At 41.8% G+C, this 12,382-nt stretch overlaps 1 protein-coding gene across 27 annotated transcripts in view; it reads left to right on the forward strand.

The window, feature by feature from the left end:
- LOC308481769 (uncharacterized protein) overlaps positions 1-12,382 on the forward strand; it is a 145,789-nt gene that overhangs the window by 22,312 nt on the left and 111,095 nt on the right. For 5 of the 27 annotated variants that reach the window (XR_013988859.1, XR_013988862.1, XM_081014487.1 and 2 more), the window contains one exon: positions 1,244-1,426. The exons of the other annotated variants lie outside the window; for them this stretch is intronic. Coding sequence is in view for 3 of the 5 variants with exons in the window: in XM_081014487.1 (XP_080870613.1) it covers positions 1,418-1,426 (9 nt within the window). In the remaining 2 variants the exon portion in view is untranslated. The remainder of the gene's footprint in view (positions 1-1,243; positions 1,427-12,382) is intronic. 27 annotated transcript variants of the gene reach the window in all.

Here is a 12,382-nt window from a genome sequence, read left to right on the forward strand (position 1 = left end):
TGTAAAGTATTGCACTTGGGCAAAAAAATTGAGAGGCACAAATACAAGATGGGTGACACCTGGCTTGAGAGCAGTACATGTGAAAAGGATCTAGGAGTCTTGGTTGACCACAAACTTGACATGAGCCAACAGTGTGACGCGGCAGCTAAAAAAGCCAATGCAATTCTGGGCTGCATCAATAGGAGTATAGCATCTAGATCAAGGGAAGTAATAGTGCCACTGTATTCTGCTCTGGTCAGACCTCACCTGGAGTACTGTGTCCAGTTCTGGGCACCACAGTTCAAGAAGGACACTGACAAACTGGAACGTGTCCAGAGGAGGGCAACCAAAATGGTCAAAGGCCTGGAAACGATGCCTTATGAGGAACGGCTAAGGGAGCTGGGCATGTTTAGCCTGGAGAAGAGGAGGTTAAGGGGTGATATGATAGCCATGTTCAAATATATAAAAGGATGTCACATAGAGGAGGGAGAAAGGTTGTTTTCTGCTGCTCCAGAGAAGCGGACACGGAGCAATGGATCCAAACTACAAGAAAGAAGATTCCACCTAAACATTAGGAAGAACTTCCTGACAGTAAGAGCTGTTTGACAGTGGAATTTGCTGCCAAGGAGTGTGGTGGAGTCTCCTTCTTTGGAGGTCTTTAAGCAGAGGCTTGACAACCATATGTCAGGAGTGCTCTGATGGTGTTTCCTGCTTGGCAGGGGGTTGGACTCGATGGCCCTTGTGGTCTCTTCCAACTCTATGATTCTATGATTCTATGATTCTATGATTCCCTTCAACTAATCCCCAACAGTGTTTCTTATATCCGTCATAAATTCTCTCATTTTAGAGTGAACTGTGTGATGCTTCCCCTTTGGCATGACCCACCTCCAGAGATGCCCCAAAGGATTGTTAACTTGGAGTGAGGTGCCATGGCCATATCCAAAGAATTGTGGGACAAGCACTCCGTTGAACTTCCAATATGTAGAAGCTCCTCCCTCCTGTGCCCAAAGCAGCAGGAGGAGGAGCTCAACGACAACAACAACAACTCACCTTTTCACTCCACTTTGCTCATTTTCAGGTGCAGTTTCTGTTCTCACTGATAAATGGAGACTGGTCATGAAATTTTCAGCACAGAACTAATCTGATCTGTCAGCAAAGCCATGTCTTGCTCATGCATTTCTTCTTTCCTTACGTTCTACAATTTCGGGTGTTACAATAAAATGCTCGTGTACAACAATCTTTCCTCCTCCCTCCCCTCCTCCAGATTCCACAGCTGTATAAGCTTTGCCAGAACCAACTATTCCCTAGACACACTGATGCAGGATCCAAGGATGTCTGTTTGTCCCTGTCGACATGGCTCTTATGGCTCCAAGAGAAATGTGTGGCCTTCTTCAAGTGCTCTGGCTGGGCTGAAACAGGCACCCATGCTCAGTTTGTGATGCTGCTGGCAAGTATCCATGCCCTCATGTCTGGCAGTGGCACTTTGATGCGCGTCAATGTTTTGAAGTTCTTCATATTAGAATGGCTGCTGTTATTGTTGCTCCTAGTCCTGTTCTCCACTCTATGCAGATGCTACATTTGAACAGAACAGGCCTCAGAGGCCAGTTGCCTTTAGGATATGATACACTGCCTGTAACACAAGCAGGAGGAGAGATGGGAAATGTGAAACTAATGGTGACATAGTAAACTCCTGTCAGATCAAAGTTGGCGGGTGGCTGCCCTTAGGAAAAGGATGCATGCTAGCAAATGGTGCGTTTTGCAAAAGTGTTGGTTGAAAAATAGTGTGAAGCAAGCAAGTGTAAAACAGTGTATTTTGCAAATGTGCTGAGTACAAAAAATAGCATGAAGCAAAGAAATGGCAAAATTAGGGATGCTGGATAATTGATACAGGAGCTCTGCTTAAAGAAGGGAAATCAGCTATCTTTGCATTCAGCCTTTTCCTGGTGAATGGAAACAAACATTAACAACCTAATTCACAGCCATAAATATAGTGCACTTTACATTAGTATACATTTCTTTTTTTCCCCTTTCCCTTTTCCCCTTTTTGCATATTACCTGGTTGGAGAACTACATTACAAAATTCAGATAATGTGGTGTTTGAGGGATAGCTGTGTTTCGGTTCATATTCAAGTGAATTAGGTAAGTTCATCTTCGGATGTGAACTGACTCAAATTTATCCCCCATTCCTATTCTCGCCATTTCCCCTCTTCCGGGGAATAACATTCAAGGAAGGTGTGAGCATGCAAACCATCTGGTAAACATTAGGGGCACCTGTTCCACTCCTGACTTTCCAAAGTTGAGAGGGCAAGTGCGAAGGGGATTTCTAACTGCATTCAGCTGAATGGGCTGAGAAGGTCCTGCAGTCCTTTACACTCAACCAGGAAAGTCAGGGGTGGCACAGACAGGCCAATGGATGCACACCCCTACACACTTTGTGCCATTGTGCCTTTCTTTTAAAAACGCCTGAACAGGGTTGTTGCCTTCCTTAATGTTCTGACTAAATAATGATTCTGACTAAACATCAGGAAGAACTTTCTGACACTAAGAGCTGTTCAACAGTGGAACAGACTTCCATGAGAAGTGGTGGCCTATCCTTCCTTGGACGTTTTTAAGCAGACAGTGGATGGCCATCTGTCATGAATGCTTTAATTGGGATTCCAACATTGCATTGGGTTGGACTCGGGGTCACGTCCAACTGTACAATTCTATGATTCTAGGAATGGTTTGTGGGTTGTTGTTGTTTTTTGTGGTGACTTCCCAGTAGCTGAAATGTCTTTGACTGTTATCTCCAATAATAAAATAATAAAATAAAATAAAATGAAGTCTAGTCCTAGTCATTGCCTCTGGGGGCTTTATCAGCTGCTTGCAAACATAATCAAAATTAGGCAGCAGGGAAGACTCCCACACCCTCCCCTCTAATATAATCTATGAGTTGAATAAACAGCCAGTGTGCTGACAAAACCTGTTTCTTTCTAACCTTTAAATGCTGATAAGTATTTTATATTCTGAAAAGTATAGAACTACCAAAAGAGATTAAATCAGAAAGAATATAAATAAATGTTCTGTACAGTGTTTTCAGTGTGCTGGGAAATTGGCAAATATACTCGGAGAAATGGTTGCATCAAATGAAAAATGGCATTTGTTAAAAAGGTTCGTGCCACAAAATAAAAGAGGGGAAATGCTGACAACATTAGTCTGAAGCTAAATTTATTATTTCCACAGATATAAGATATACTTCTAGCCCCTTGAGTCTGACCAGTGCTGAACCTTATCAGACATACTAGAGATAGATGAATTACCCCATAAACACACCAGCATTTGTAATCGAAATAAAAATTCCAGACATCTGAACTTTTCTGTATTTACTGGATAGACTTAACATTAATACATTGCTTCTCACTTCTACCACAAATCTCCAGAGCAAATCAGCTTGAAATTAATGGAACTTGTACAAATACCAAAGTTGCTTCAACCCCTTAGCACCCCAATTAATTCTGGCACAGTTTCACCTGCCTTCTACCACTGACCCTCTAGCTTCTTGGCTGGGCCAGCTGTTTTCTACCTCCCAGTCTTGTCCCACAGGTTCCTGTTTTGTTCTATTATGTGGAGCTATTTGATTTCACCTTTTCCACAGAGCAGCTTGGTTCCCAGTAGCCCATCAACTTGAGGTGGTGGCTCACTTCAAATAGTAGTTTCAGTAATGAAGCAATTTGCTGGTCCTTTACTATCCATTATGTGCAGTTGCTGGTCCTTTATTAACCATCATGTGCAGTTGGATTATTATTCTTCCTGACAGATTCCCCCCCCATCCCCCACATATTTCCACACCATTTTGCACTTTCCCCCCTAGTATTGCTTCTCTTGAAAATTGATAGCTAATTTCTCTTAAGAGATGGTGGAGTCTTGAATTCACATTTTACTAGTCACTGGTCATTATGGTCTTCTATTTTGGGCAATATAATTGCTGTGCCTCTGACTGTAATCCTATACCCAGTTACTGAGGAATCACCCCCATGGAAATCAGTGGTGCTTTCCTCTGAAAGTGAAGGAATGCACTGCACATTTATGTATACAAACACCGTAAAAACAGGAACTGTGAGTATACTAAACTTTAAGGAGAGGGGCTCTGAAATGAACCCTCTGCTCAGGAGAAACAACTCAAGGCTTCTCAAGGAGGTGTGTGTGTGGCAAACTCACCCCGCACCCCAGAGGGACAGCAGCAATTGGGAAGGGGGGGATTGTAAACAGCGAAACAGAAGTAAATGAAATGCAGAAAAGCACAGGCAGAGATAAAAATGAGTTTAACAATGACCAATAATTCAGAGCTCAAGCAACACATATAGCGTGATAAAAATCCAATGTGCTAATTCAGTCCACAAGTGATAGAATGGAACCTCTTGGTGTAATGTATCTGATGAAGACTTGCAAAGACTTAATAAATTTGTCCGCCTTTAAGATGTCATAAGACTGTTGCTTTTGCTGCAGGAGACTAGCATGACTACCCCTGTGGAAATTAATGAGATAGTAGCAATTAATATTCATTTTAAAATGAAACTGGGTTTTACATCATCCACCTCTATAAATATATGATGGGATGTCGGTATGAGTTGCTAATGCAGTCTGCTATGTATCTTATAGACCTTTTCAATAACAGCCTATGGATATTAACCAAGTCCTCTACATCTATTGATTGAGGTGTTTATAAAATGCTAAATCATTATGTTACCTAACTAACATCAGCATAAATTTATTGGCCTGGCCAGACAATGTTTCTTCATTAAATAAATGTGCATTTTAACTACCACTAGGACCATATTGACATATTTACTGGACTTGAAACACCTATCTTAGATCCAGCATTCTCACTCTCTTTCCATAGCACAATGCATTTGTTTTTGTGAGTAAGAAGGCTTTTGGGAGGAGAGTCACAATTCCTTCCACTGCATTAAATTCACTCCTACTATGTAAAGATATTCATTCCCAAGACTGCCAGTGGCCAGGGGATTTACTTATGCAATCAAATGGCTAATCTTTTTTTGGGGGGGGGAGGTTACAATCATATTTCCATGAACTACAGTTTTCAAAATGTCTGAAAAGTTTCCATCTCTCAGTAAAATGTTGCCTTGAGAGATGGTGAGCGCCATTTGCCAGATCTGATTATACTCATTAGGCATCTAGGGTGGTTGGGAAAATATATTTGCAAAGATGGTGCTTCCCAAGTTTAAACCTGCAAGGGAACAGCTGGTTTTTATGTGATGACTTCCTTTGCCCTGCTGTGCTGCAGATTTTCCTGCTATGACAGGGCTTGTTATGGCCTGTAAATGAGATGCAACTTGCAGCAGGATTCTGTTAATATGATATCTGCAGGAGCAGTGGGGAAGTCCTGGGATTTTGAATTTAGAGACCGTTAAGTGTTGCAAGGATCTGGAATGAGCCATCCTATTTTGAATTACAACCTGAAATTCAGCAGTGGTAGGTTTTGAGTTGCTAGCACTGTGCCATTTCCTCAACAGTAGCTGGCTTTGAATTTATTTATTTTTGAAACAAATGTTGCTCTATTTTCCAGCCCTTGAATCCCATCTTCCATGTGACTGGTGTCTAATATTTATTTATTTATTTAAAAGATTTCTCAGCTGCCCTTCATCAGAGGATTCCAAGGAGGTGTACAAAAGTGTCAATTAAGCTATTAACTCAAAGTATACATACTTACCACTCAGGCTCGCTTGCTTACCACCCCCACCTACTGCTGAAAAGACACCCTCTCCCTTTGCTTCTTGCCAAAACCACTCTACCCCTTCACTTCATCCAAAGCTACACACACCTCCACACACATTACGGCTCACAAACCCCCTTCCCCTTACATCTCAACAAACCTCCTTGACCACCCTGAGGGAAGGCCAAGAAACAATTCAGGCTTCTTCCTTGAAAAATTCAGTAGCAGCAGTGGATGTGTGTGAGAGAGAAAGGGAGAGGTTTTCTCCCATTCGTTCTCTTTCCATCAGCAGAAACATTCTGACAGTAAGAGTTGTTTGACAGGGAGGTTTTTAAGCAGGAGTTGGGTGGCCGTCTGCCATGGATGCTTTAGCTGAGATTCCTGCATTGCAGGAGTTTGGACTAGATGACCCTTGGGATCCCTTCCAACTTACGATTCTATGATTCCATGATTCTATGTACTTGATAGTCTTGTGGTTCACAAAGCAGGCAGGTCTTGGCGATGTTAGAAGCAAATCTCAGTCTGGTAATGTTGACTGCTCTTTTCTTTGTGGTACCCAACATTTCCCAGTGGTGTTGTTGCTGCTGCTGATTGTATCCATTGCATAAGCTTCCCCCCACCCCACCACTTTCATTATGGATTTATCTGTATAATATGCATTGCCAAATATATCCCTTTCCATTTGGACTGAGTGGTATTTGGCTGCTGAATAGAAATGTTTCATGTTAAATGGTTTTCACAAATTGATATTTTTATTTGTGATACATATCATTTTCAATGCTATTGTTTCAGCCAGACATTATTTCTATCAACCACTCAGGACTTTGAAAAATGAATCTGTCAGTGCTAGCATCAATGTCAACTGATTCCTTACTAAGATGCATAAATATGCAGCAATAATCAATGTGTGCTGCTGTGGCAGCAAACACTCTAACTGGAAAGAAGGTTGCTAATTATGGACATTAACCTTTGGCACTAGTAAAGGTTATAGCTGAGCTGAATCACCAGGGAAGGTTTTCTCTAATGCAGAGTAGAATGCTCCTTGGAGCCTTGAAAGGAACATTCACAAAACCACTAAATTTAGATTCGTTACCCTGTGACACATTGTAACTAACCTTTTTTCGCATAAGGTCCAAACAGCTGAAATGTAATCAAAAGAATAGATTTCCCACCACATACACTTTAGGAAGAAAATCAGGCTGCAAGCCTGCATGTGCTCACTAGCGAATAAGACCCTCTGAATACTATGGGATTTCTTTCTGAGTAAGCATGCACAGGATTTCACCGTTAACCAGTAAAGTGTTCCTAAGAAAGGAAAGCATTGTGGGTTGCGGGTGGCGCTGTGGTCTAAACCACTGAGCCCAGGGCTTGCCAATCAGGAGGTCGGCAGTTCGAATCCCCGCGACGGGGTGAGCTCCTGTTGCTCGGTCCCTGCTCCTGCCAACATAGCAGTTCAAAAGCACGTCAAAGTGCAAGTAGATAAATAGGTACCACTCTGGCAGGAAGATAAATGGCATTTACGTGCGCTGCTCTGGTTTCGCCAGAAGCAGCTTAGTCATGCTGACCACATGACCTGGAAAAACTGTCTGCGGTCAAACATTGGCTCCTTCAGCCAGTAAAGCGAGATGAGCACCTCAACCCCAGAGTCGTTCACGACTGGACTTAACTGTCAGGGGTCCTTTACCAAACCTTTTCAAGAAAGGAAAGCATTGTGGCCTCAAACATGGATCACTGTGGTTGACTTGCATTTGATAGTCCAATGCTCTGTTCTCACATTGGCTAAGCAGATAACTATGGGAAGCCCAGAAGCAGAAGCTGGACGCAATAGTACTCTCCCTACTTTCAGTTCCCAGCAATTCCAACAGTGGAGGTAGAGCATAACTTTAGTCTCCATCAATTTGTCTGATTACACTGGGCAATTTTTTTTTTACTTTTTGAATGTTGTCTAGATTTCTACAACTGATTTAGGGTATTTTTGCACTGCTGAATCAGGGAATGGCATCCGTTTCTCTCCATCAGGTCAGGTTTACTGTAAACTGAATGGTGGGCATTGATAAAGGTAAGTAAACGTAAATTGCATGTTGCTTCACCATTTTTCAAACTTTAGGGCTTGAACTTCCATTTCTTGGAACTCCTGGAACGCTCAGCGGCATGGAGGTGTCTCTTCAGAGTCCAACAGTAGTCAGCCATCATGACTGCATCCCAGCGACCCTTATACCTGGTCTCCATCTCTTTCATGTCCTGATGGAATCTCTCCCCCTGCTCGTCACTCATTGAACCCAGGTTCTCAGGAAACCGGTCCAAATGTAAAAATAGGTAGTGCATCTTGACGCTCATGTTGCAGCCCAGGTTTCTGAAAGCAGTCAGCATGTTGTTGACAAGTTCTGTGTAGTTTCTGGCCTTATTGTTGCCAAGAAAGTTCTTCACTACCAGAACAAATGCCTTCCACGCTTCCAGTTCCACTTCATTCATTGAGTTTCCAAACTCTGGATCTCTGATGAGCTGACAGATCTGAGGACCGTCAAAGATGCCAGCTTTCAACTTCTCCATGGTCAATCCTGGAAAAGCCTGGCACAAGTAAGTGAAGCAATCACCATCCTTGTCCAGAGCCTTGGTGAACTGCTTGATTAAGCTGAGCTTGATGTGCAGCGGTGGGAAGAGTATTCTGTCTCTGTCCACCAGAGGGTCGTTGATGATGTTCCTTTTTTTGCAAGGCACCAATTCCTCCCGCACAGGCCAGTCCTTCTTCGTGTAATGCTGAGCACGGTCCCTACTATCCCACATACACAGAAAACATGGGTACTTGGTGAAGCCAGACTGTTGTCCCAACAAAAAGTTCACCATCTTCAGGTCAACACAAATAAACCACTTATGCTGATCATAACCAATTTTCTCCAGCACATACTTCACCACTTCATAGTTCTCTTTCAGTGTACTTGAGTGAGCCAGGGGTATAGACGCAAACTGGTTGCCGTTGTGTAGCATTTCAGTGATCGCTTGCTGCTGTCAATGAACAGTCTCCAATCTTTGGGTTCGTACTGTGGCACTCCAAGCTTGAGCAGCAGCTGCGCAATATCTGCACAGTACACCAAGTCCTTCTCTTCCGAGAAAAAACGGAGGTTTTATGACTTCAAACTGATCCCTTTTCGACATAATCACCCAGAACTATCGGACCTGAATACTTCTTGTCATTAAAATAATCATTTCCAATCAAAACAATTATTCGACATGGCATTTTACCCCCACCAACTTCTTCTAAAATGCTCCACACAAGCGTACATTTGAACAAAAACGTAAAAAAACAACATGTGGCCATAGCTCAAAAACTTGACCTGATTGAGCAAAACCAATGTGATTTTTGGATTCAGCGCTTCAGATTCGTCCTAAATCAGCTGAAAAAACGCAGACAACAAATTTGTTGCTGACCAGTGTTATCTTTTAAAGCCAAGTTGGTTGCCATCACTATCTCTTCTTGGATTCAGATTTCATCATGCTCATGGGCTCATTGAGTGACCTCTGTGGCAGGTCTCTGTCTCTCACCCTCCCATCTGTAATATCAAACAAATCATGGCATACTTCATTTGGTGGTGATATGGATCAATTAGATAAGAAAATATTCACCCTGAAGAGCAGAGACAGCATGAGCTTTAAATCTAAACAAGAAGTAATTGGTTGTAAAACCAGAGTTAATTCATGCCTCATTATTATTATTATTATTATTAATTGAGCTTAATATTAGGTCTTAATAACATTTTTAGAAAATAGGATTTAGTATTTAAATAGGGTCTTAATATTCTCTTCACAATCCTCATAAATGCTCTAGAATTGACTAACCTTTATAAAGTTTGAGCAAATTACCATGACCAAACAGCCATTACATTTGTGAATTGACTTGGGGCATTTGGCATGCTTGTAGGTATCTTGAACCATTGTTTTAGCAACATGGCAAGACTCCATCTGTTTTTGAAAGCTTGGCAGTGATTGGACAACTGTGGGTTGAACTGCAAGGGAGATGGGTGTCAACTATTCCAAATAAAGTGATCCACTCAAGCAACATTCTTAGTACATCAGTCTGATTGACCACCAGAATAGTTAAATGCACTTTAGTTTCATAAATTGGGCCTTAGGAAATTTGTGGACTTGCTCTTTGGTTTAGAAATGAGGTTTTGAGATGACTTTTCATGGTTCAGCTACCTACAGGCTCTTCTTATATACAATAAAGGTAGAAAGGGATAGCTTTGCTTGTAAACAACATGTTATTTTTCAAGTTCTCAGATGAAAGCATGTAACGAGTTCAGCCAAATGATTTATATCTCCATAATGAAGCCAAAACAATTCTTTCAAATTACCAACAGAAAATAATATACTTGGTTACATGATAAGTGTTGCTTGAAGGTCCATACACTGAATTCTTAAAATAGTTGAACTTTTTGCAGGATCAGAAAGAATGGGCCAGCAAGTGTACATAAGAAACTGTCTGTGATGCAGAGATTATAGCCGCAATTCTTTGTTGTCTTGCAGAACAAATGAAATGCATTATCCTGCTGTCTGTTTTAGATTATACACATATTTGTTTATTTTGGAACATTCAGAATTTTTTCTCCAAGCATCGACAAATGACTGTTTTTAGGAGACACTCCATTCTCCATGCACATGCAATTCCTTGGTATCTATAAACTAGTTTTTGAGAATGAGTGTGTACATTAAAATTTCACTTGCTTTTAGCTGGTAGCCAACCTAGGTCTTTGGGTTCATTTCACCAGGACATGTGAACTTAAGTGACAATCTCACCAGGAAATGATGTGTAGACACAACTCTCAGCTGCAGTGCCTTATCAAGTATGTGTTTGCTATTTAATCTTTACAGAAAATGTGTGTGATAGGTTGGCTGTGGAAACAGGGAGTCATCTTTCATTATAAGATGTGATATGGCCCTAACTTCATGAAGTTCTACTGTACAGCTAGCAAGTCCAGATTGTGAGGTCCTATCTGAATTACTGAACTAATATTTTAGATTCACATATTCATTATCTTGCACTGCAACGTGCCTGAAAGCTTGGTGTTGCCCTTTGTTCTTGTGGCACCTCTATTGTTGTGAAGAAAATCATAGGGCCTGAGCTGTCCAGAAATCCCATGTTCCCCTATGCTGAATAGGAAAGATTCATTTTTTTGATCCCCATAACTGTGTTTGGCTTTAAAATGGGAATTTCTGACTTTGTTAAGGTTTGCCAAGAAGAGGCTGAACTGTCAGGAATTGTGCTCTGGGTTTTTGGTAATGAACTTTTCCTGCAGCTTTGCTAAATAGCTCTGCTCCTGTCACAGTGGGCAAAACTCTGTGGGTGAGAACATGGTTTTTGTGATTCACATGAAAGGTGGATACTGTAGTGAGTATGCTTTTGTCTCTGACAAAAAAAGTGAAATGTCAGATTCCTCTTGATTTTTGCTCTTTCTCACAAAGAAAATGAATATAAACATGTTCCCCTGACTCACAGCGTATGAATCAATGTCTTACATGTTCTCTCCATAATTGACACCACTCTAGCTTTCCAGTGCCCAGAAATTAGCATAGGGACTTGGGAGCAAAAGGGAAGAGAAGTCTACAATAAGCAACGTTCTATGGTAAAGGTCACTGGTGTTAAAATGGCTCTGAGTAATACAAATTGACTTGATATTAGCAACCAAGGAAATAAAGGTGGTCTAATAAATAAATGTGCTAGAGTAGCCTGGTTTACAAACATCGTTCTAGTGACATGATGAAGCAAGGCCTCCTTGGTTGTATCCCCAATATAGATCATTCTTAAATAAAATGCAGCAGTCGGTTCTTGGAGCATATATTTAGATATGTCATCCCCATCAAAAATCACAGTAGCGCAGAGCAAGACTATCCCAGTTTCAATTTGATAGCAAGAGTCCATTAATACAGTGTGTCACTCTATTCATTCCTAATAGTTCCCCTGTGAACTACTTGCTCTGCCAGGCTACAATACAGAACATCTTGATTCAGGCAATTGCAGCTTTTGAATGGACATTTGACAGATGCTTATGAAAGCATTTGTGACCAGAGTGTGTCTTTTAAAACACTGGCATCAGCAACATCAACCTTCCCCATCCAGGTGCCCTCCAGATTCTTTTGAACTGCAACTCCCAACAGCTGGCTGGGGCTGATTGGAGTTGTAGTCATCAGAACATAGGAAGTTGCCTTATACTGATTTAGACCCTGGGTCTGCCTAGCTCAGTGTTGTCTAAACCATGGGTAGGCAAACTAAGGCTGGGGGGCCGGATCCAGCCAAATCGCCTTCTAAATCTGGTCCATGGATGGTCCAGGAATCTGCATGTTTTTACATGAGTAGAATGTGTCCTTTTATTTAAAATGTATCTCTGGGTTATTTGTGAGGCACAGGAATTCATTCATTTTTTTTTTTTTCAAAATACAGTCCAGCCCCCCACAAGGTCTGAGGAACAGTGGACCGGCCCCCTGCTGGAAAAAATTGCTGACCCCTAGTAAACTGACCACTAGGGCCTCATCCTAGCCTTACCTGGAAGTGTCAGGGATTAAACCTGGGACCTGTATCTAATGCAGTTGCCCTGCCACTGTGACGGCCTCTCGTCAAAACAGCTGGAGGGAAGCAGGTTGAGAACAGCTGTCCAAGAGCTTGTGCACAGCAGACACCCTAATTCCATGTCACAGCAA

Source organism: Podarcis pityusensis (assembly GCF_964106645.2).
Source record: "Podarcis pityusensis genome assembly, chromosome: 7".
NCBI lineage: Eukaryota > Metazoa > Chordata > Lepidosauria > Squamata > Lacertidae > Podarcis > Podarcis pityusensis.